Source organism: Lontra canadensis, unplaced genomic scaffold, assembly GCF_010015895.1.
Source record: "Lontra canadensis isolate GAN:19392208 unplaced genomic scaffold, GSC_riverotter_1.0 scaffold76, whole genome shotgun sequence".
Classification (NCBI taxonomy): domain Eukaryota; kingdom Metazoa; phylum Chordata; class Mammalia; order Carnivora; family Mustelidae; genus Lontra; species Lontra canadensis.
The window spans coordinates 10,294,848-10,319,263 of record NW_022631070.1 but is presented as its reverse complement, the minus strand read 5'-3'; the positions used below and the strand labels follow the sequence as shown (position 1 = coordinate 10,319,263).

The following is a 24,416-nucleotide window of genomic DNA, read 5'->3' as shown; positions in this document are numbered from 1 at the left end:
ATTCCCACCAACAGTGCAGGAGGCTCCCCTTTCCCCACATCCTCGCCAGCATCTGCCGTTTCCTGACGTGTTAATTTTAGCCATTCTGACTGGCGTGAGGTGGGATCTCATTGTGGTTTTGATTTGTATTTCCCTGATGCCGAGTGATGTGGAGCACTTTCTCATATGTCTGTTGGCCATCTGGATGTCTTCTTTGCAGAAATGTCTGTTCATGTCTTCTGCCCATTTCTTGATTGGATTATTTGTTCTGTGGGTGTTCAGTTTAAAAAGTTCTTGATGGAATTTGGGTACTGACTCTTTATCGATAGGCCGTTTGCAAATACCTTGTTACATTCCATGCGTTGTCTTTTAGTTTTGTTGACTGTTTCCTGTGCTGTGCAGAAGCTTTTTATCTTGATGAAGTCCCAGTAGTTCATTTTCGCTTTTGTTTCCTTTGCCTCAGGGGATATCTCTGAAGAATATTGCTAGGTTGATGTGCAGAAGTTTACTGCCTGTGTTTTCTTCCAGGATTTATGTAGTTTCAGGTCTCACATTTGGGTCTTTACTCCATTTTGAGTTAATGTTTATATAGGTGTAAGAAAGTGTCCAATTTCGGGGCTTCTAGGTGGCTCAGTCATTAAGTGTCTGCCTTTGGCTCAGGTCATGATCCCAGGGGCTCGGATGGAACCCTGCATCGGGCTCGCTGCTCATTGTGAAGCCTGCTTCCCCCTCTGCCTTTCCTCCCCTGATTGTGCACTCTCTCCCCCTGTCAAATAGATAAATGAAATCTTAAAAAAAAAAAAAGTGCCCAATTTTCGCAGCACGCTTTATGGAAGGGATGGCCTTTCCCTGTTATATATTCCTACCTCCTGTGTTGTAGAAACATTAATATTTTTACATTTTTAATACATTTATCAAAATGAACATTTAACAGATACATCCAAAAAGAAGTGGAATTTTCCAAAATAATTGTTCTTTCTATCAAAACCCTAAAAATGTCGCCTTAAATGATAGAGTACACATACGTTTTCTGGTAAATTCTGTCGTTTAGGAATTGTCTCACTTGTCTCTCTTGGGCTGTGTTTGAAACGTGTGTCTGCTGACCTTTCAGGCCATAGACCTTAATAAGAAGGGCAAGGACAACAAGCACCCGATGTACCGGAGGCTGGTGCACTCGGCGGTGGACGTCCCCACCATCCAGGAGGTAAAGCCCGCCCTCGGTCCTGTTCCCCATACCGCAGAGCTCCCAGGTGACTCCACAGCTCCCAGCCGCACAGGATTCCGGTGCCCTTCCTCCCGAGGGCTGCCCGCCCACCCTCTTCCTAAACGTAAAGGGCCCGGCGCTGCTCTGTGCACGGACGGGGCGTTCTCGGTGGGAGGCCCCGGTGGGAAGCCACCGGAGCTCCTGGAGGCTCAGTCGGAGCAGCCGGTGTGGTGGGCTCAGGTGATGCCCCGATTCGGGGCTCCCCAGCGGGGTGGGCTCTCCTCACGTGAGCGATGCTGCGTGGGCGTCTCTCAAGGAAACAGGAGTGCCTGGGACTGGGGTCCTGGGAAGCAACAGACTGAACTTGAGCAACACGAAGATGAGAATCCGAGAACTTAACTCTCCGGTTTGGTTTGGTTTTGCTTTGTTTTTAAAGATTTTATTGATTTGTTTGACAGAGAGAGACACAGCGAGAGCGGGAACACAAGCAGGGCGAGTGGGAGAGGGAGATGCAGGCTTCCAGCTGAGCAGGAAGCCTGATGCAGGCTCCATCCCAGGACCCTGGGACCATGAGCTGAGCCAAAGGCAGACGCTTAACGGCTAAGCCACCCAGGAGCCCCAAAACTTGACTACTCTTAAGAGTGCTTAATTTTACCTCTTCTGGCCAAGGTTTTTTGATGGCTTTGTTAATATGTAATTACAAGTTGCAGTAAAATCCAGTAGAACATTTTAACATGTTTCCAGTTAGGATTGCTGAAGTACTAATTCTGTACTTGGCATGTCACTTTGAATTTAAGATTTTGTGGTTGCCATAATAGCCTATAGGGGACCGCAGGAATCATCTGGAGTCATTTTACAAGTTTCTCAGTCCCCTTGGCCGCTGGGAAGGACTGAAGGTGTAGTAGTTCAGTAAAGGAGGAGATGAAGGCTGTTCCTAGAAGGTGGCCAGTAGAGCCTGGAACAAAACAGGGAGTTTTCACCTCATCTCCTACCCCCAGGTTTCATGTCCTCAAGCAAAGCCTCTATTCCTAAACCCTAACGTCCCTGAGGACGATGAAGACCCCAGCTGCCCTTCCTCCCCCTGCACAGCCCCACCCTGGCTTGGCTTCTTCCTCTCCCTGAGGGCACCTTCCACGCTCCGCCTAGTTGGATCCCGTCTAATTGAGCACACGAGCTGGGGCGATGGAGCAGATGGCGCTGTGAGGGGGTGCGGGTGGCATCCAGGAGTGGACAGCTCTGTAAGGAAGAGAAAGAGGAAGACAAGATTTTGTATCTCCGGTAGCTTACAGTTCAAACCAAAGTCAATGCCACGATGGTGCCAACATCAGAAATCACAAAGTTGCTTTGAGAATGTTGGGTGTGTATCAGACACCTGGGAGCTGTAGACCACGCCAGTGCCTGGGCCTCTGGAGCCCAGGGCAGTCAGAAATTCAGACTGGGGCTCCGATGTTGGTGTTTGTGAATACGCTCTGTGACCTGTCGATGGCAGGCCGGAGCAGGCACCTCCAGCACAGGGACTCCTGCAAGCCTTCTCAGGACGGACAACCGCAGTGGGTCCCTGGGGATTTCACCAGATCCGTGGGACCTTAGATACTCTGGAGGCCTTTGTATTCTACATTACTTTCAAGCTGATTTCCTAAAAGTAGCACCAAGATAAGAAAAGCCCTCCGTGCTACCTCTAAATAACTTTGCTATACCTTTCTTCCAAAAACTTTGCCTCCCCTGTAAAAAATCCTCAAATTCCCTCCATAATCCTTTTCCCTGGCAGCTAAAGGCAAAGCAACAGAAAGCCCTGCGATGGAAACCCTTTAGATGCAGCATGTAATGCAGTAGAAGCCCTTGCATTGCCTTGGTACACAGAGGAACACCTAGGACTTTATTTTAAAGTTACTTGTAATTGGGTTCCTGGTCCCGCTTCAGAATTATGAATGTATCTTCTTCTCTGTGACAAAAAGCATCCCAGAGGCTGACGGTGGTTGTCTTTTTTCAGTCTTTGTGCACGTGTGCTGTACAGACGGTGGCTGTGTTGTTCAGGTCTCGCCAGCCCCCTGGCCAGGGCTCTCCTTCGTCACGGCGAGTCTTCGTCCCGCAGAATGAGGGGCACGCGCGTTGGGCAGGGCCCAGCTGGCCGCTGAGCGGGGTGGGTGGCCGCCGGACCCCACGATCCTGGCTGCAGGCAGGCTTGTCCGGGTCCCCACACGTGTCCCTTCCATGCTGTGGGACACGGGAGTGGTCGTGGCGTCGTCCCGGCAAGTCCCCGCCGCGCGCCCGTGCTCTGACCCCATCTGTGTAACACGAGACCCTGTCGCCCCCTGCAGAAGGTGAACGAGGGGAGGTACCGAAGCTATGAAGAGTTCAAGGCGGACGCGCAGCTGCTTCTGCACAACACCGTGATTTTCTACGGAGGTTGAATGGTTTTCTTCTCTGTGCATGTTTCCCCCATACCGTTCACATCCTGGGTCAGGAGATGCCTTCGATAAAACGCGATTCAGAACATGAACACTTTCATGATTTCTAAGCAGTAACGTCAGGGTTTCAACTCAAAAATATTTCGTAATGTGGTTCTGGCCTATCAAAGTGCCCAAAGGCTCCAGCTCACTAAATGATGAAAACCGCATGCCCTACAGTTTCAGACGCAAACTTAGTCGAGGGATTTTTTTATCAGCACTTTGATTACTGTCCTGTCATTCCGAAGGAGAGAAACAGGCTGCTCTGCACTTAGAGCTTCAGTACTCTGTTGAAAGCAACATGAAAGCTGCACAGAAAGTGTTGTTTTGCTGCCTGAACTTTATTTAAAGTAGACATTTTTGTTTAAAATAGTACGTGGCCACTTTTATCACTGAAAGAAGCTGTAAATGTATGACTTGGGATCGTCTTGTGTTTCTAGATGACTGGTAATAGATCATCTCTGCCTTTAATTACAGCAGACAGCGAGCAGGCGGACATAGCCCGGATGCTGTACAAGGACACCTGCCACGAGGTACCGCCCACCCCTCCGGAGGCCACGGCTTACATGCCTCCAACCTGCCATTTCCTTGAAATCGTTTTATTTCCATGTTCGGCGTACATGGAAAATAACGCAAATGGAAGGGAGAATTTCTCTAGGAAACCTGGGGGTTAGATGGAGTTGTTGAGTAACTTGTACAGAGAAATGTTTCCTCTTGTGTAGCTGCTCTCAGGGCCGTTGGTTCCACGAGGCAGGCGGGTATGTGGCACTGCGCAGACACTCAATAAATGTTCGGCTCATTTGTATTTTTACACTGAAGCACAGTCGCCATACAGTGTTGGGTGAGCACCAGGGTCCCAAGTCCGCGCGTCACTCACTGCGCCTCTGGGTGAGGGGAGTCCCTCTGCGCCACGCGGCATCAGCACACTGTGACCCGCAGTATTCCCTGCCCATCGCTGAGACAGGCCGCCGTCATGACAGTCCCCTTCACCACGCCCGCCGCTCCCGCCCCGGAACCACCAGTTTGTTCTCTGTGGTGATGAGTTCCTTTTATTTTTGTTGTTTGGTTTTTCAGATTCCACAGATAAGTGACATTAAACGGTATTTATCCTTCTCTGACTCGCTTAAGTCAGTTTTACAGCCTCTAGCTCCATTCACGTCGTTGCAAATGACAAGATTTCATTCTTTATAGGGCTGCTTAACACTCCCGCGTGTGTGCAAACCATGTCCTCTTCGTCCGTCCGTCTCTTGAGGAGCACCTCGGCTCCTTCTGCAGCTGGGCGCCCGTGGATTTTGCTGCTGCAACAATGGGTGCCCCTTCTTTCCGCTGCATCTGTATCGTTGGGGTAAATACGGGGGAGTGCAGGTGGCGTCTCACTGTGGTTTCGACGCATGTTCCCCTGATCCTGAGTGATGTGGAGCATTTCTTCATGTGTCTGTTGGCCATTTGTGTGTCTTCTTTGGAGAAGTGTCTGTTCATGTCCTCTGCCCTGCTTTCTTGACTGCATTATTTGTTTTTTTGGGTGTTGAGTCCAAGAAGTTCTTTATAGATTTTGGTTACCAACCCTTTATCTGATAAGACATTTTCAAATATCTTCTCCCATTCTGTCAGTTGTCTTTTGGTTTTGTCAAATGTTTTCCTTTGCTGTGCAGAAGCTTTTTATCTTGGTGAAGTCCCAGTACTTCATTTTTGTGCTTTTGTTTCTCTTGCCTTTGGAGACGTGTGTAGCAAGAATTTGCTGTGGCTGGGGTCACAGAGGTTGCTGCCTGCGTTCTCCTCTAGGATTTTGATGGATTCCTCTCTCACATTTAGGTCTTTGATCCATCTTGAGTTTATTTCTGTGTGTGGTGTAAGAACATGGCCTGGTTTCATTCTTCTGCATGTGGCTGTCCAAGGTTCCCCACACCATTTGTTGAGGAAACTCTTTCTCTACTGCGTATTCCTTCCTCCTTTGTCACAGATAAATTGCCATATAGTCATGGGTGGATTTCTGGGTCTTCTGTCCGGGTCCATCAATGCTCATGTCTGTTTCTGTGCCAGAACCACACTGTCTTTATGACCTCAGCTTTGTAATACAGCTTGAAGTCTGGAATTGTGAAGCTTTCAGCCTTTTTTTTTTTTTTTTTCCTCCTTTTTCAAGATTGCTTTGCCTATTTGAGGTCTTGTGTGATTCCGTTCAAATTTTGGGATCATTTGTTCTAGCTCTGTGAAAAATGCTGTTGGTATTTTGGTATTCAACGTGCAGACTGCTTTAGGCCTTACAGACATTTTCACAACATCTGTTCTTTCAGTCCATGAACATGGAACGCCTTTCCATTTCTTCAGGTCATCTTCAGTTTCTCTCCTCAGTGTTTCACGGTTTGCAGAGTGTGCGCCTCTTTCTCCTGTTTGGTCAGGCTTCTTCCCAGTATCTTATCTGTTTTTGGTGCAGTATTGAATGGGATTGATTCTTGAATTTCTCTTTGTGCTGCTTCAGGACTGGTGTATAGATAAACAGCAGATTGCAATACATGGATTTTGTAACCTGTGACTTTACTGAATTTGTTTGTCAGTTCTAACAGTTTTTTGGTGGAATCTTTGCAGTTTAAGGTGTGGGCCATTATCTGAAAATAACGGACGTTTTGACTTCTTCCTTGCCGGATTGCATGACCTTCATTCCATCCTTCCTTAAGATTTGATATAATTATTAGAGACAGAGACAGTGAGAGAGTGCAGGTGGAGTGGAGAATGAGAGAGCCTGACGGGGGGCTCGATCCCAGGACCCTGGGATCATGACCTGAGCCGAAGGCAGACACTTAAAGGACTGAGCCACTCAGGCGCCCCTGGATGACTTTTTAGTTCTCTCTGTTGTCTGACTGCTGAGGCCAGGACTTCCAGTGCTGTCACACGTAACAGTGGTGAGAGCAGACATCCTTCTTGTGTTGCTGACCATACAGGAAAGGCTCTCACTTCTTCCCCATTGAAGATGCTGTGGGTTTTCGTAGATGGCCTTTATTATCTATCGAGGTATTTTCCCTCATACCTACTTTATTGGGGGGTTTTTATCATGATTAGATGTTGCGCTTTGTCTGCCTCTACGGAAATGATCATGTGGTTTTTATCCTTTGTTTCATTAATGTGGTAAATCATGTTGATTAATTTGTGAATACTGAACCATGCTTGCAGCCAGGAATAAATCCCATTTGATTGTGTTGAATGATTTATGTATTGTTGGTTTTGATTTGCTAATATTTTATTGGAATTTCCGCGTCTGTGTTCATTAGCGATATTGGCCTATAATTCTCTTTTTCAGTGGAGTCTATCTGGTTTTCGTATCAGGGTCTCATAGAGTAAGTTTGGGAGTTTTCCCCTCATTTTCTGTTGTGTGGAATAGTTTGAGAAGGATAGGCCCCGCCCCCATCCGTCCAGTTGTCAGTTCGCGGACACTGGGGTGGCCTCTGTGTCACGATTGTTGCAGATGACGCTGCAGTGATCTCGGGGAGCACGTATCCCTGCGGCTTAGCGGTTGGTTTCCTTGACAGACACCCAGTAGCGGGACTCCTGGGTCCCAGGGCAGCTCTGTTTTTAACTTTTTAAGGACCCTCTGTACTGTTCTCCACAGTGGCCTCCCAGCCTGCTCCCTCCAGCAGTGCCTGAGGTTCCCCTTTGTCTGCATCCTGTTTCCTTGGTTGTTGGTTCGAGCCATTGGACAGGTGTGAGCGACAGCTCAGTGTAGTTCTGATCTGTATTTCCCCTATGACCAGTGACGTGGCATCTCCTCACGTGTGTGTTGGCCATCTGTATGTCGTCTTTGGAAAAACGTCTGTTTAGTTCCTATTCATTTTTAATTGAATTTTTGTTTGTTTGTTTGTTTTTAGGTGTGGTAGTTCTTCACATATTTTGGATATTAACCCCTTATTGGATATATCATTTGCAGAGATCTTCTCCCATTCATTAGGTTGCCTTTTCGTTTTGTTGACCATTTCCTTCACTGTGCAGAAATGTTTCCTCTTTGAATGAAAGATACATGTTTGAGTTCCAAGATAGATTTCACAGGCAAAAAACCCAAACAACAGAGTTCATACAGTAAACTGTTGCACACAGTTTATTCAGTCAATAAATGAAATATATATTAGGGAACGTCCTTTTGATTTGATACACTCATGTGAAACCATACTAAATCTTGCAGAATTGTCTTAATTTATATAAAAAACTCTTTTTTCTTGATTTCAAGTTTGGCCTTTGTTTTTTCTCTTATTCAGCAAATATTTCTTGAGTGTCTGCTCTGTGCTGTGCAGTATTTTAGGGATAAAGTGGTGGACAAGGTACTGCTTTCTGCTCATGGGGCTGTACTCTGAAGAAAAACTCAAAAAAGAAACAGACAAAATATATTTCTTTACAAGTCGTGAAAGAGTGTCAGGAAGGCCAACAGGGACTGACGGAGAGGGTGAGGATCGAGGCGGCGCACGCACTGCTGTTGCTGGTCCTGGGTATTGAAGGGGGCCGGCCAGCGGGGCCTGTGTGAGGACGCAGCATGTCGTGTGAGTGCTGACCAGTGGGATGCAGGCCCCGGGCTGAGCGCGGAGGTCAGACGTGCAGGTGGTGCGCACGGGCGAGTGGCCGCTCTCCCCGTGTTTACGGAAAAATGAAATGGTTAAACTTAGAAAGACTCTTCGAGCCTGACAATCCGCGAAGGAAAACGTGTGTTAATTTACACGGACGTTCTGCACAGTTGGGCGCCCGTGTTGCATGTGGCTGCAACAGTTGCTTTTCTTTTCCAGCTGGACGAACTACAGCTTTGCAAGAACTGCTTCTATCTGTCCAACGCGCGTCCTGACAACTGGTTCTGCTATCCTTGCGTAGGTGAAATTTTGTGGTTTTCTGTTTTTTACCTCTTAAGTGTGTGATGTATTATTCTAAGGAAGCTATTCCCCGTGTGCTCAAGGATTACAGTCCTTCCTCGATATTTTTCTTTGTATTCAGTATACATGGTTTTGATGATTACGAAACCCGGAACACAGGGTGAACACCTTGGCATCATTATCCATCTCTGACTTTGAAATGAGGAACTTAAGAACAAACTCGGGGCCCCTGAATATATCGCAGAGTGAATTTCTGCCTTTCCCCTCATTCTTTCACAGGAAGTGTAAGGTTTTGTGGGTGCTTGTGGCTGTGCTGTCCCCTGGGATGATGTGAGTTCAGGAAGGGTGCTCTCTCTCGGGGACTGGAGGGGCAGCACCCGGGCCCTGGGCGCCCGCGGCTGCTTCTTGACCTCACTGTGCCTCCCAGGCCTGTGGCGTCTCTCTGAGCTGGTGAGCCTAGACCGGGCCTCCCACTCCCCTTCATGACTGGCTCCAGGTGTTGGTGTGCCGCTCCCGGTGGTGAGGACAGGGAATTTGCCACATCCCGCACATGCGTCGGCTGGCTGCGGGGACTGCCTCACCCCTGCATGCTGAAGCCTGTCTGTCCGGAGAGCTGAGTCTCCATACCGCTGCTTTATGCAGGTTGCAGTCTTTAGGTATTTTTCTTGAAGGCAGAACCAATCTGAGAAAAACTTCTATGTTTTTAGGAGTTAAAACATTTTCAGGATAATGGACTGTACTTACTAGATTGTTCATTATTAATGATGTGCTTCCGTTTAATACTTTAAAAGTAACGTGACATGCTAAAACATTTTATTTCCAGATACCTAACCATGAGCTCGTTTGGGCCAAGATGAAAGGCTTTGGGTTCTGGCCCGCCAAAGTCCTGCAGAAGGAGGACAACCAGGTGGACGTCCGCTTCTTTGGTCACCATCACCAACGGTGAGCATGGCCTGTCCATCACTGACCGCCCGGTGCCCCGGGTGCCCACCAGGTGGGCCGTGGTGTTCGGAGGGCCCCTCTGTCAGAAACAGGCAGGAACTTACTCTGATTTGGAGAAACAAATCACACGTCACTTTTTTTTTCTTTTTTTTTCCCATCGTTATCCATTGTTTTTTTCCTTTTGTTACGCATTGATTTATTTTGGCTCATTGTCTTTCCTTTTTTCTTGAAAATTCAATAGGATACGTAAGTACAGGGGGAAAAAGTTAATAAAACCAGGAAACCTGCTACCCAGAACAGGAAATCACTAATGGCTTTGTCGTTTTTACCTCCTGGGTTGGTTTGTTTGGGGTTTTTTTGGTCTTGGTTTCTTTTGGGCTTATGGAGTGAAATGGTAGTGGCTTGTGCCTGACGTGGTGGGACAGGGTGAGGCAGGGGTTTGGGAGGACGCCTAGAGCACAGCCGCTCCCTGGTTTGGGATGACAGGACGTGGTGTCCGTCCTCTTCCCCAGGCTCCGTTCAGAGCCACACACAGAAGTTGATGACTTGGGAGCCGGGGGCTGTGTGGACGCTGTGATCCAGGAAGCTGTGTTCGAATTACAGACATGTCACTCCCAGACCTTGTTTCCAAGTTAGACGTTCAGGCTCCTGTTGCAAGGGAGATGCGTATACCAAAGCCTAAGTGTTGGCCTTTTGTCATGCAAGAACACATGGGTCCCCACAGTGAGAACGGTTTTTGTTACTGTAAACTTCATTTTGCACATTATTTCATACAAAGACTGTGAACTCCACTACGAAATCATAGCCGCTTCCTTCACTGGGAGGTTAAGGCCTCAGCATGTGTCGAGGACTGAAGTCCTCTACACTGTCACTAGCAGGGCTGACGGGGTACTGCCAGCGTTCTCCGCACGCAGCTGCAGAGAAGGCGCCACATCCGTGACATGGTCCGAAGGCCTTTGCGGGCCTCAGGGCCGTCTGTGGGCCTGACCCGTAGGCTTTGCGCCGTTGTCACCACTGTGGGAAGCCACACGGCAAGGGACAGCGTTCTTCTCCGTCGTCTTCATTTCATTTAAATAGAGGTTCAGTGGCAAGAGTTTACTGGAATTTAAATAAAGAATTTAAAAAATTGAAAAGAAATAACTGAACAAGCCAAAAAGGCAGGTTTCGTGGCAAGAAACCCGCAGCGAATTTCCAAAAGCGCAGTCGGGCGTGCGCGTCGCGGACGCTCGGGGCAGGAGACCCAAGTAATGCGGGGGGGTGAGCTGCGCTGGTTTCGCTGTTCTCCTGCCCCTCCCGGCGAGTCCTGGCTGCCATCAGGACAGGCAGCCGGCAGCGCGCGCGAGGAGGGACCCGGAGGACAGTGTCCGGCTCCGCTCCTGGCCTCCCAGCGTGGACCCGTTGTCCGGTCACCCGCGGCGTGGGCTGCAGCAAGACCGGTCTCAAAAGGGTCCGTGAAACCTTCGTACACCGTCACCCAGGCTTGGTGGGTCGTGTGCAGCAGGGATGCCCTAAAGGTCTGCGTGACCACGGGAATCCCTGTGACGTCAGATACTGTAGAAAAACCAAGAGTTCGGGTGTTTGGTAAAATGCTCGAACTGGTTAGCGCGTCTTTTCCGGTTTTTCATCCACATTCAGACAGCCTTACGCATCTTCAACCATGAATGGTATTTTTCTGTCATTTAGTATATTATGCAGATCATATTTTAAAAGAATATGTGAGCTAATCTGGTTGGGTTCTGAAGAGAGAATTACAACGTAACATTACATTGCCAGACTTTTTTTCTCCTGAATTTGTTATTTCTTGGAAGATTTAATCGAAACAATTTTGGACAGATGGGGCTCTGAGGACTTGATCGTGGAAAATACAGTTAGCCATCAAACAAGAGTGACGCTGGGGGTGCCAACCCCCCATGGTCGGAAATTCATATCTCACTTCTGACTCACCCAGACCCTTGGCTGAGAACAGCCAATCTGACAACATACTCTGTGGGTTACGTGTCTATCCACGGCTCAGCCCTTGAAGACCCACAGCCTCACAGGAAATCCAGAACCTTTTCCTTTTCTGCTCATTACGGGGTGCCCAACACGGCCCTTAAATGATGAGGACGTACCTTAAAGGTGACACTGTATCTTATTAGAATACTCGATTCATCAAAAGATGAACCTGATGCGGTACTGATCACCAGTTCTCGTGAAGCAGTGAGTTTACACACGCAGAGGAGGCAGCTGGTAAAGGCCTCGGTCGCAGGTTCTCATTTGTGCCATTCTGACAGTGACCACTTTAAGTGACCATCTCAGTGGTCCTGAATACGTTCGCGCACTCACCAGCGTCACTGCCAATAAATGCTTTTGACAGCTCGTCCTGTCCGTTCTGGTGGGAGAGAAAATCTTACACAGATAAATGGTCTTGGACTCGTCCCTTCTGTGTCCTCAGTACAGGACGCACGGCCCCTCCCCAGACCCCGAACAGGTGGTCTTCCTCCGGGAGGGAAGGCTCCGGGATTTGCAAGCTTGCCTTCCCGAGGGAGAAGGAGCGGGCGAGGTCTGGGTACGCCACCAAGGCTGCCTCTCTGCCGGAGCCCGTGGGGAGTCACAGGCAGGGGAAGCACGTGATTTCGAGCTCATTTGCCAACAGACCACCGAGCCGTCGGGAAGTGAGTGGTTCAGAGCATTGAGGATCGACAGGTGCACAGATCCCGCCAATTCAGATTCTCGTGTTAGACTCACGGTACGTCGCGGGGCGTTTTCTGTGGCTCACATCGCGTAACCCACGGTCCTCTTCAGTAGTGCAACGTGCTGTTCCCAGTCACGGAGGGGTTCCGTCTGAGCCGCACGCACACAGTCACGTCTCGTGTTAAGAGCAGATGTGAATCCATTTTACCATGTCCAGGGGGTAAACAGATGTGACTCAAGTTGAGAACTGCTGGGCTAGGTCACAGATTCACCAGGCCGTCCCCACGGCCAGCCGCGGAGATCTCAGAAGCACGGCTGGTAGCAGGTGACCGTGTGTGACTGCCGGTGCGTACCGCACGCCCCACCAGCGCTGCTGACCTCGAGAGTAGGGGCAGCTGCTGTCCCACGAGCCCGATCTCCTCCGCTGCTCGTCGGAGAGCCGGGGGTCGTAGCTGCTGTCCGCTTCGGTGGGTGCTAAAGGAGCGCACCCGTCAGGTGGGACGCCGTGGGCAGGGCACTGACAGACGCAGCCATGGCCGCCTAGTCCCACGGTTCCAGCCGCCAGCCTGGGACGTGAGGACCACGTGTTGACCCTGCAGAGCACGGGGCTTGTGCTGCAACGCGGAAGTCTGCACTTGTGGCGGAGGCCCACGTGCCGTGACTCCCTCGGTCTCTTTGGTCCTCGGGCCGGGGTCCCCCGTTGCCACCGGCCAGCAGCGGCAGCTGCCCGCATGCAGTGACGCAGAAGACGCGAAACGCGGGTCTGTGTGTCCGAGGTGCCACTTGCACACTTGGACTGGAGGCTCCAGAGAGTCCCGTGCGCCTTGCCGCCGTCTGTCTCACGTGTGCCATCCCCTCTGCTGGGACGCGGTCCCTTCCGGACAGAGGCTCCGCGTGTGCCGGGGCCGCCCGGTCCTGCCCCGTGGTAACGGCTTCCCTCGCACGCTCAGGACGCAGTCGCCCTGCAGCAGGTGTGGTGCCTTTTGGGCACACGGGGAAGTGCAGTCGCAGCGTGAGCGCCCGGGAAGCTGTTCCTGAGTTCTAGCCTCTTCCCAGAACTGCATATGGTTTTGTGTCCAGTAACTTTGGGTCAGTATTAACATCATTCAGAGACGCTTATTTTCGTGTCCGAGTCCTTGGCTGAACGCTGCAGCGTTAGTGATGATCGGGAAGTGAGTGCAGATGTGCTGGCAGCGCCACGTGGCAGGGAGCCGGGCGCGGACGCCCTCGCGTCGTGTCTGCGGTGCGTGCGGGCTCACGGCCTGCAGCTCTCGTCTGCCCGAGCCGGTGTGGGCGCCTTCCGCGCCGGGCGGGAGCTGCGGCCGCCGGCCTGGCTGAGGGAAGCCAAGGCGGTGCCGGGCGCGCGTCGTCTGCTCGGACAGCGGGTCTCACCCACGGCCGCAGGGCGTGCAGCCGCCCCGGGGCCTGCTTTGCACGGGTGGAATGTAGGGGCTTTCTGGAAGTTTCTAACCGCGCTCTGGTGCTCCTCGCAGGGCCTGGATCCCGTCGGAGAACATCCAGGACATCACCGTGAATGTCCACCGGCTGCACGTGAAGCGCAGCATGGGCTGGAAGAGGGCCTGTGACGAGCTGGAGCTGCACCAGCGCTTCCTCCGCGAGGGAAGGTTCTGGAAGTCCAAGAACGAGGACCGGGGGGAGGAGGAGGCGGAGTCCAGCATCTCGTCCACCAGTAACGAGCAGGTGGGGGTCCCCGCGAGCGGTGGCCTGTCGATCGCGGGGGACGAGCACACGTTCCTGCTGCTCTACTCGCGGCACTCCTGCCTGCCGCACAGACACCCCCAAGCGCTCAGCCAGAGGCGTCGGCCCTGCCGGGCTGCCCGCAGCCCCGGGCCCGATGCACCGGCAACCCGGCCGGTGCGGGGGCCCAGCATTCCCGCCCCCACCGGGGAACTCTGGGTGTGGGGGCCACGCGGTTGGAGGGAGCAGAGTGCGCACGGGAGCGGGCGACTCGCGTCTCCCCTGTGGGCCCATGACCGGGGAGTCGTACTGTCTGGAGTAACAGGCCGTCCCTGTTTCATGCCCACAGCTGAAGGTCACACAAGAACCGAGAGCAAAGAAGGGACGACGCAATCAAAGCGTGGAACCCAAGAAGGAAGTAAGTGGCTGCGTTGCAGCGTCTGGGCCGCGCGGCCCCAGGAAACCTGTCCCACGCCTCGGTCACGGCAGTGTGCCCCGTGGCGCTCACGAGCACCGCGTCAGGGAGCCTGTCTGCCCGCCCGCGTCCCGGGAAGAGCTCGCTTGTGCACAGCACAGGCTGCATCTGCTCCAGCCCCAGCGCTCCCTCACGTCGGCGTTCAAAACCCGGGCGAGTCCAAGCTTGGACTCTCAGAATGACGTGTCTGTGGTTCGGAACTCTGGGGTGTCTGTTAATGAACTTAGTCCGTAGCAGTGACTCTGAGCTGTTACTGGCTTTATATCTTATAGGATGTTTTTATTTAGTCTGGGAAGAAAAGACCATAGTGTGAGTTTGCCACCAAGTTCTACAGTTTCTGTTTGGAATTATCTTGGCTATTAATTGCTTAGAAGTTCTGGGGGTTTTCGTTGGGTTAGCCGTGGTAAAGTGCAGAGTTTACCGTCCCGATGACGAGGCTGTGACGGCCCCTCCCCGCCGTGCTGGTCTGACTGGGCTTGCTCTTGGACTGGCGGGCAGCGGCCTGTCCCACATGCACTGTCCTTGTCCTGCAGGAGCCAGAGCCGGAGACGGAAGCCGTGAGTTCCAGCCAGGAGATCCCCACGATGCCTCCGCCGGTCGAAAAGGTGTCTGTGTCCACTCAGACCAAGAAGTTAAGTGCCTCCTCCCCACGTATGCTGCACCGGAGCACACAGACCAGCGGCGACGGGCTGTGCCAGAGCGTGTGCCACGACAAGTACACCAAGATCTTCAACGACTTCAAGGACCGCATGAAGTCCGACCACAAGCGGGAGACCGAGAGGGTCGTGCGGGAAGCTCTGGAGAAGGTAAAGCGGCCTCCGTGGGCTGCGCGCGACCGGAGCCCTCTCCCGGGGGCAGCCCCTCCCGGGGGGAGCGTGGGGACGCGGTCCTGGGACCCTGCGTGCCCCCGGGCGCCTGGGAGCAGGGCGGGAGGACCACCGGCTCCGCAGACCCTGGGCGCGGGCTCTTGGCGGGCGGGCCGGTCACGGGCTGCCGCTCTCGTTGCAGCTGCGCTCCGAAATGGAGGAAGAGAAGCGACAGGCGGTCAATAAAGCGGTGGCCAATATGCAGGGCGAGATGGACAGGAAATGTAAGCAGGTGAAGGAAAAGTGTAAGGAGGAGTTTGTGGAGGAGATCAAGAAGCTGGCGACGCAGCACAAACAGCTCATTTCGCAGACCAAGAAGAAGCAGTGGGTAAGCAGCCGCGTGGCCTCGCGGTCTGCGTCGTGAACGTGCCCCGCGTGCGGACGCGGGAATGCTGTGGGGAAACCCGCTCAGGCAGACCTTGTGCGGCCGGGGGGTTCATCCCGGCATGAGATGGAAGGTCAGACCGTCGGCCGTGAGGAAGGTTTACGTTTTTACTGGGAGTCGTCTCCTCTGTGTGCGCGTCCACCTTGCGAGTGTTGACAGGATCGCAGGCTGCGGACAGCAGCCTTCAGGACGTGCTCACGTGTCTGCGAGGTGGGACTTCGTCGTCCCTGCGCAGCCGGTGCCCTGACGTCCGGGTGGGACCTAGCTGTCCCTGCACATGGTCCGTGCCCTGACGTCCGGGTGGGACCTGGTTGTCCCTGCACGGCCCGTGCCCTGACGTCCGGGTGGGACCTGGTTGTCCCTGCACGGCCCGTGCCCTGACGTCTGCCCGCTGACTCCTGCCAGTGATGGCCCAGTCCTGACACGCTTAGTGCCTGCATCACGACAGCACGAGTTTGGTTTTGCTGCATGACATTTACACACCAAGTTCTTGTCCCTCGACTTGATTTCTGTAGGGGACAGTCACTGGGTCCAACTCCTCTTAGAATCTGACACATGGTTCCTTTTTCTTGGTGTTGTGTTTGTGACTCTTCCCCTAGACTGGGAGCTCTGAGCACACCTGTCCCCCCATCTCAGCTAACTGCTGGGGAAAACGTTCCCCAAAACTCATAATTTGGTTCCTTGGTGTTGATGAAGTACGGTAAGACGTCTCGTGATTGTTCACGGGATCGCGACGACGGTTTCTGAAGTGGGTCTCTCCTTCTCCAGTGAAAGTTCGCTCAGGAAAGTGAGCGTTGTAAACACTGTGATAAAGAAAGGGAAGTTCAGAACTTGTAGGAAAAGCAGATGAGTACGGAAACCGTGTGCTCGAGATCGTCTCCGGCACACAGCCCCAGCGCGGCGTCTGTATTTCTGTCCTCCGGCAACAACCAGAGAAAGCCAGAGAGTGGGCGCTAGACTTACAGGAGGAAACCCCTGTAGGTTTATTGAAGACTCAAGGAAACAGGCAGAGGAGGCTGTGACGGGGCAGGAGCTGCTGCGGGGTAGCCTTTCCCCGCCGTGAGGCCGCCCGAGCCGCGCTGGCTGCTTTCTTCCTGGTGCTCACCGCGCTCACCGCCCTCCCCATCGCCCTCCGCGTGGCCACAGCGGGGTTTCTGTCTCCTCCCGCGAGTGTCTGCTCCGCATCTTCCCCGTCCGCCCACCGCTCACAGACGCTTGGCCGTGTGCTCTGGTGAACACGCCGCAGGGAACGCGGGGCTGCCGGTATCGTTTCCGTGTCCTGATTCTGCTTCCTTTGGGCAGACACCAGCAGTGGGATCGCTGGATCATAGGGCGGCTTCATTTTCAGCTTTCTGAGGACCCTCCACACTGTCGTCCAGAGCGGCTGCCCCAGCTCGCCTTCCCAGCAGCAGTGCACGGGGGCTGCCCTCTGTCCGCATCCTCGCCACATCCCTCATTTCCTGTGCCGTGGGTTTTAGCCGTTCCAACAGGTGTGCGCGATCCCTGCAGCGCTGGTCAGTGATGCTGAGCGTCCTTCGTGATTCTGGCGGTCTGCTCTGGGGACAGATCCGTGCGGGCCCTTTGCACACTTATAAAATCAGGTTTTTTCTATTGAGTTGTAGGAATCGTTTATTTGGGACGTGAACCACATACATCAGATGCAAGATTGACAGATATTTTGTCCCATTATGTGGGCCGCCTTTCCATTTTATTATTGCCTTTCCTGTGCAGAAACTATTAGTTTGATGTCGTCCCATTTGTATTTTTTTGCTTTTGTTGCTTTTGCTTTTGGTGTCAAATCCAGAAAATCATTGCCAAGACCGATGTCAAGGAATTTACTGCCTATTTTCTTCTAGAAGTTTAAGCTCTCAGGTCTTGCATTCCATTTCAGTTCATTTAGTCCATTTTGAGTTAACTGGTGTTTGGGCTACAAAAGTGGTCTGGTTTCATTCTGTCGCATGAGGCTGTCCGGTTTTCCCACTGCCCCTTACTGAAGAGCCTGCCTTTTCCACACTCTGTGTTGTTGGCCCCTCTGTTGTAAATTAGCTGACCGTGTTGGTGTGGATTTACTTCTGGGCTCTGCTCTGTTCCCTTCCTCTGTGCATCTGTTTTTATGCCAGTAGCAAACTGCTTTTGATTTCCCCGCTGTTTCTGATGAGGAATTTGACGCTTATGAGATTACACAGAGTCCCTACGGACGTTCTGTCCATCCTGTCATTTCCAGCATAAACTATTGTTATAATCACATCTTAGATCAAAAAGTTCACAGGTTGACAGATGCCGGAAAACGGATGTTAAGATGAGCGACAGCTGAGAAACAGTGGGATGGTTACCCTCGAGACGGGTCCGCGTAAGAACCTGTCAGGGTCCTCGACAGAGAGGAGGGTGCTGCTGGAAATACTAGCTACAGATGAGGAATAAGGTAGAAGTTTAAAAACTTGGCCCAAACTCACAGGAGTCATTGGCACACACCCAAGATTCAAACTTGGGACTCATTTCAGCTGTTTCTGACTTTACTGAAATTACAGTAAGATTGCAGGAAAGCTTTGTTTTTCCTTTGGTGGTCTGTGCCTTCAGTCACATCCAAGAAACCATTGCCGAATCCAGTGTCACGAAGCTTCTGGCCTACGTCTCTTCGAGCGTTTTATCATTTTGGGCCTTACGTCGAGGTCTTTGATCCATTTTGAATTAAGCGGTGTGTGTGCTCTTGGGTCGGGGTCCGGCCGCCCCCCCCCCCGCCCCCCCCCCCGTGGACGTGCAGTTTTCCCAGCTCAGTCTGGTGAAGACGCTGTGGGTTCCCCGTCGAGGGGTCTTGGCATCGTTGTCAGCAGTCCTTCCGCTGTCTCGTGAAGGTTTCTTCCTGGGCTGTCTGTCCCCCTCCCCTCGTCTGTCTGTCTCTGTGCCAACAGCACGCGGTTTGGTTACTGCAGTTTTGTGCGGTCGGTTTGGAAGGAGGAAGTGTGAGTCCTCCCGGTTCTTCTTCGGGGTCATTTTGGCTCTTTGGGTCCGTGGAGAGTCCACACGACTTTCGGGATGGGTTTTCTGCATCTGAAAGCGGTGTCGTAGTGCTTCTGATAGGGAGGGCACTGGACGCGTGGATGGCGTCGGTCCCGTTGACGTTGTAGCGACAGGACGTCCTCCGGCCCATGAACGCGGGGCGGGTTTCCGTTTGTCTGTGTCTGGAGTTCCTTTAGCAGTGTCTGGTGGTGGTCGTAGTGCAGGCTTTCCCCCTCCGTGGCCAAGGTCGTTCCTACGTATTTTATTCTTTGCTCAATACAAGTGGCAAAAGTGGGTTCTTGCCTCGTTCCTGATTTTAAAGGAAAAACTTCCAGGTTTTCACTGAGTGTGATGTTTGCTCCGGGTTCTTTGTATGCAGCTGTTTCCTTCTGTTCCTATTTCGTTGAGTGGTTTTTATCACGAAGGGTGTGTTGCATTTTGTCGGGTTATGCTGGACTCACAGGATGAGGTAGGAAGCGTTTCCTATACTACAGCGTTTGGGGAGAGTTTGGGAAGGATTGCTGTTAGTCCTTGTTTAACTATATGCTGGAATTTACTAGAGTAACTAGCAAGTCTAGGGCTCTTTTTATTGAGATTTTTATTAGTCATTCAATGTGCTTAAATTTCTTTGAGTTAGTCTTGGTACGTTTTATTCTTCTGGGAATTTGTCCATTATCTAGTTTCTTCAGTTTTCAAATGTGGAATAGTTAATAGTACTTTCTTAAACTCCTTTGTATTTCTGTAGAATCAATCATAAGGTCCCCACTTTCATTTCCGATGTTAGTAATTTGAGTCCTCTCAGTCCATTTAGTGAAAAGATCAAGAACATTGACCAAACGCCAACATTGGATTTCCCAGGTTCTCTCTCTCGGTTTCGTCTCTGCCGGAATCTTTAGTGTTTCTCTTCACAACTCGGAGGTGCTGGCTGGTGTTCAAGTGCTTCTCCATGCACGGCTCCCCCGAGCATTTCTTACAGGACAAGTCACAGGGTCCCTCAGCTTTGGGGTATCTGGGAATTTCAGAATTTATCCATCACGTTTAGAAGGACAGTTCTGCTGAATCTCAGATTTTGCATCGACGGTACCTGCCTTCTGCTTCTGGAGTTTCTGATGACAAGGTTGGCGGTGACACAGATGATCTTCTGTGCATGACTGTTTCCCTTGTAGGCTTCCAGGATTTCTGTTAACCTGGGCTTTCGGAAGTTGGGAGATAACGTGTCTAGATGTGTGTCTCGTTGACTCTGACGTGGAGTTCCTTGAGCGTCTTCGGTGTTTGTGTTCACATCTCCTCTCAGATTGACAGGTTTACAGCCGTTATCTCCTCGCATGATCTCTACCCTGTCCTCTGTCCTTCTGTGACAGTCCCAGATCATGTATCCGGGCACAATGGACAGTGTCCCGCAGTCCCTCAGGTTCTGCTCACTTTTCTCCCGTCCTGTCTGCTGCTCAGATTTGCCTGCAGAGGACCAGTGTTCAGCCAATGGACTTCCCAGGTCCAGATTTTCTTTCTGGTTTCTTTTTAATGGAATTTCCACTGTGTTCACACGTCATTAACTTTCTCCACATCTCTCTCTAGTTCTTTGAGCATCTTTAAAACCGCTATTAAAGGTCTTTAATAACCTCTGCTGTTGGGCCCTTTTCAGGGACAGTTTTATTTTTCTTTGAATATTACTATTTCATTTTTTTGTGGGGCTGAACACTGGACGTTTGAGTCTAATTGTGGGGTAACTCTAGCACTCGTTTTCTCCCCCTTTTCGGGTTTGCCCATTTTTGTCGTAGGCTCTTTGTGCCGAGACTCAGTCTGAGGCGTAAACCGAGGCCTTGTCAGGTCTTTCCTGAGCCGCCGCTTATGTGCAGCTGGCGGTGGGATGCACTTGCTACTGTGCTAAGAGCCCAGATGGGCCAAAATTCATCAGAATTTACTGTCCTCAACTTCCCCCGGAGCTTGGAAGCCTGCAGTAGACTCTAGTTCTCCAAAATAGTTCCTGGAGACAGACTCTAGTGATGCAGTTGCCCACGCGGGGCGAGATGCCTGGTGCTTCCCGCCCTCCCGTCCTTCCGGAACTCTCTCTAGATCTGTCCGCTGCTGGCCGCGAGCACTAGAGGTGAGGAGTTCGTGTGCCAGGGAGGCCCACGCTAGCCGGGGACGGACCCAACGCCGCGGCCTCCGCGTCGCCTGCTGTCCGGCCCGCTGCGCACCACACACGGGTCTCCTCGTGGGTGGTGCTTGGAGGTCGAGCCCCGCCGGTGTGTGCGAGCAGCGCCTCCGAGGCCTGCCGGTCTAACCAGGGCCCTGCTTTCTCCCTGCAGTGCTACAACTGTGAGGAGGAGGCCATGTACCACTGCTGCTGGAACACGTCCTACTGCTCCATCAAGTGCCAGCAGGAGCACTGGCACGCGGAGCACAAACGCACCTGCCGTCGGAAGAGATGAAGGCGGGCGTCCCGGGCCGGCGCGTCTCCGCAGACACAGCGGTTTTTGTTTCCAAGAAGCCAAAATTGTTTAGAATTTGCTTCCCATTTTGCACCAGCCTTTAAACACTTTTCGTGAAGAAATTTTGCACAGTAGTTTAAATCTTTTGTTAATGCTCCTCCGGAGTTTTTCAGGGGGTCAAAGTAACATCAGTGGAGGGTATTATTTTAAATAAATTTTAATTGAGAATTTGTTGCATTTTCAGCAAATTTTAAAACATTTTTAGGTTTTACAGAGATTTTAACCTTTAAACAACAGACCTTTAAAAAACAACAGGTGAATACAAGCGAGTTTAACAGAGACACATTTAAAATAGATCTGAATGTAAGAACTACAGAACTGTTTCAGAAATAAAACATACTACCTTGATGTGAAATTTATTTCTTAGCCTTGTTGAGCTGGTTTTGTTCAGCTTAATTTACTGTTTAAAGGCATTATCTGTTGGTTATGCCAGTGGGTATATGATTGAATTTAGGGAACAGGGTTGACACGGCAGGTGCTAGTCCTGCGTATTTTTTCTTAAATATTTCCCAATTGTGTTTTTCATTATTTCTTTTCAATATATAACTTTTATAACAAATTATTAGCTTTGATCTTGTAGTTTAAAATTGCAGGGAACTGGGGTAATCTTTTACTGAGCTGGATCTTAGAGAAAATGAATATTTAAATTTTAAAGTTTGCACATTTCATCTTTGTCCTAACATGAGTGCTTGTAACAAGATAAACAAAAAATAAAAAGCCAAAAACTACCTTTCTCCACCCATGGAATTACAGATGAGGCATACAAATTTCTTTAATGCTTCCCTTCCCTCCCCAGGTATCATCTGATTGCCTGTTATCTGGTGTCACTGCGTACATTGTAAATTAATGCTGAAGGGAAAGAAAGCACTTACGTTTCACAGAGGCCGTTATGTTTGTAGTAATGGGTCACTGCCCACTAATGAACTCCATCACTGTACACAGAATGAAGAATAATGCATGTTAATTTTCTTGTATTAAAGATGCCGTGATTTGTAAAAAGTCTGTATTTTGCGGAATGTCTGGATTAAGAAGCATTACCAATAGGAATGGATCGATAGTTGAATAAGGATTTTTTTATACATAGATATATAAAATTCAGCCAGGAAAACTTAAATTACTTTTTTTTAAAAGAAAAATCTCACCGTTTGTTTTTTCAATGACTGATCTTAGACGAAGTCAAATTCCCATTTATCATTTAGTTATTTTTAAAGGTTAGAGAAATAATTTGTAAATATTTATTTAGTCCTTTGATATTTATTAAAGCAATTACACACCATGCAAGTGAAAGAATCAGGAGGAAAACCTTTTAAAAAGTTTTCTCCAGGTTTGTCAGGGTCACTCTAAAGATGGAAAAGTAACGAAGTCTTCTGTGAAATAACCCTCCATCCGGGCCTGATGCTGTCCGGGCGCCAAGGCGAGTCAGTCGACAAGCTGCTGTCCAGCAGCGTCTCGTCCCCCCATCGCTGTGCGGCTGTCAGCGTCACCGGGGGCCACGGTCTGACTGACACCTTGTAACCGAGAACGCTTACCTTCTCTGATTGTTTTTCAAGTTTTAAAACTTCGATCCACCCCTATGAGAGCAAGTTATTGTGGAAATATTTTTGGTGTAAAATCATTCCAGAGTATGTACTATTTAACTGATAGCTGCATGAAAGTAAGATTCGTGTTCCTTTGGCTTTTTTTGTCTCCGTTGACACGGTTGCACATTTCCAAGTTACTACAGTGTGAAAACTGTGTGTTTAAAAAAAAAAGAAAAAACAAAATTAAAAAAAGATTGTGGCCTGGTTTTGTAAAAGTTTTAGGTAAAATTACAACTGTTTTAGGAATCATTATAAAAATTTTCTGCGAATCATAAAGCTATATCAAGGTGTTGAGCTTAGCCACTACGCACATTGTAATTACTCATTGTGGCTGTCCAGTTCTACGATGCATTCTGGCATTTTGTAAGCTGCTCTGACTAGCAATATATAGATTCATTTAATGTGTTAACATTGGTTAATAAATGTATTTAAAAAAACTGACTTTAATAAATTGGTTTGCTAGAGGGGAACGGGTGAAACCAGCAAACACAGCCGGGTCCCGTGGTGACCCCGCGCTGTAGCTTACCCGTGGGCGACTGGCTCTCCGTGGAGGCAGGTCTTCATCGTTCACTTAAACATTTAAGCTTTCATCAGTCCTGAGAAACACTGAAAGTACTTTCGTTGTTTCTTGAAAAATTTAGGTCTGACTTCAAAACCCATTTTCTTACCCCTTATGCTAGGCTGAACACGGACCACATCTTGTATCAAATCCATCCCGTGACACCGATACCTGCAAAGGCCGGCGTCACCCTCCAGACCGTCAGGCAGTGCATGGCTTAGCCCTCATCCATGCCTTGGCGCATGGTTCTCGACTTTGAACGTCAGGATCGCAGGCGAGCTCGCTGGGACACTGCTGGGCTCACCCCCAGCTTCTGCCCTGCTCAGCACTTCCCTAGTGTTGGCGACACAGCTGTTCTTCCATGAAAAGCCACCTATGTTCACAAAATAAGCTGCATAAAATTTTAGTATTTTACAGATTCCTCCGGCCCATCTACAGGCTCCCCACACCCTAGAAGGGTCCAGGTCCCTCGAGGTCCCTCAGGTGTAAAATCATCCCAGAGTATGTACTAAAATCCCTGATCCAGGGGCTTGGGCAGGGAGGCCATGGGGGTCTTGTGACTGTGACTTAAATCAGACCTTCTCAGACTCATGTATGCGGATCACCTGGGAATCCAACTAAAATGCAGTGTCTGAGCTGGGACGTCTGGGGTCAGAGGAGCTGGTGCTCTGCCATTTCTCAATCTTCCGAGTGATGCGGATACCGTTGGCCAGCAAGGCAGGGTGCCGGAGGGTGAACCGTGCTAAATGCACAGAATGCTGTCAGATGAGCCCCTTCAGTGCGGGCACGCAAGTAATTTTAAATTTCCTAGTCACCGTATTAGAAGGAGTAGGTGACATTCAACGTATACCTCTTAATCTAATGTGTCCAGAATATTTCAATAATATATCAATTAATCAGCTATTTATCATGCTTGTTTGCAGTAAGTCTTCAAAATCCAGTTGCCAGTTTTAGGCTTTCAGCCATCTCCTTCTGGACCGGCATGTTTCCTTCACGTGTGGCTGGCAACTGTCTCGAAGACCTTTGAGCAGGTGATGCTGCGTCCCTCCCTTTCCGGAGGCCACGGCTGACTATGCCCACGGATGCGCGAGCGCCTGGCCCACACCTGGCAGCTGACAAGGAAACCATCCGTTCCTGCCAGAGTTTGAGCTGAGGGGAGGCTCCTGTTTCAGAGTCTGAGGTATAGAGCGTGACGTTTCAATTGGGCAGCCCCGGCCAGGGATCCCGAGGCCTACGGACTGCTATGACAGAGCGAAAACCTGGATCCAGTCCAACGTC

General features: G+C 50.6%; 1 protein-coding gene across 5 annotated transcripts in view; it reads left to right on the top strand.

The window, feature by feature from the left end:
- Positions 1-22,122, top strand: part of ZMYND11 (zinc finger MYND-type containing 11) — a 119,302-nt gene extending 97,180 nt beyond the window's left edge. For 3 of the 5 annotated variants that reach the window (XM_032881697.1, XM_032881696.1, XM_032881698.1), the window contains 10 exons: positions 1,091-1,183; positions 3,502-3,589; positions 4,108-4,163; positions 8,391-8,468; positions 9,295-9,413; positions 13,580-13,787; positions 14,134-14,202; positions 14,793-15,065; positions 15,268-15,453; positions 20,817-22,122. In XM_032881697.1, coding sequence (XP_032737588.1) covers positions 1,091-1,183; positions 3,502-3,589; positions 4,108-4,163; positions 8,391-8,468; positions 9,295-9,413; positions 13,580-13,787; positions 14,134-14,202; positions 14,793-15,065; positions 15,268-15,453; positions 20,817-20,939 — 1,293 coding nt within the window. In that variant the 3' untranslated portion in view covers positions 20,940-22,122. The remainder of the gene's footprint in view (positions 1-1,090; positions 1,184-3,501; positions 3,590-4,107; positions 4,164-8,390; positions 8,469-9,294; positions 9,414-13,579; positions 13,788-14,133; positions 14,203-14,792; positions 15,066-15,267; positions 15,454-20,816) is intronic. The other 2 variants (XM_032881699.1, XM_032881695.1) reach the window with 1 other exon arrangement.
- The last annotated feature ends 2,294 nt before the right edge of the window (positions 22,123-24,416 follow it).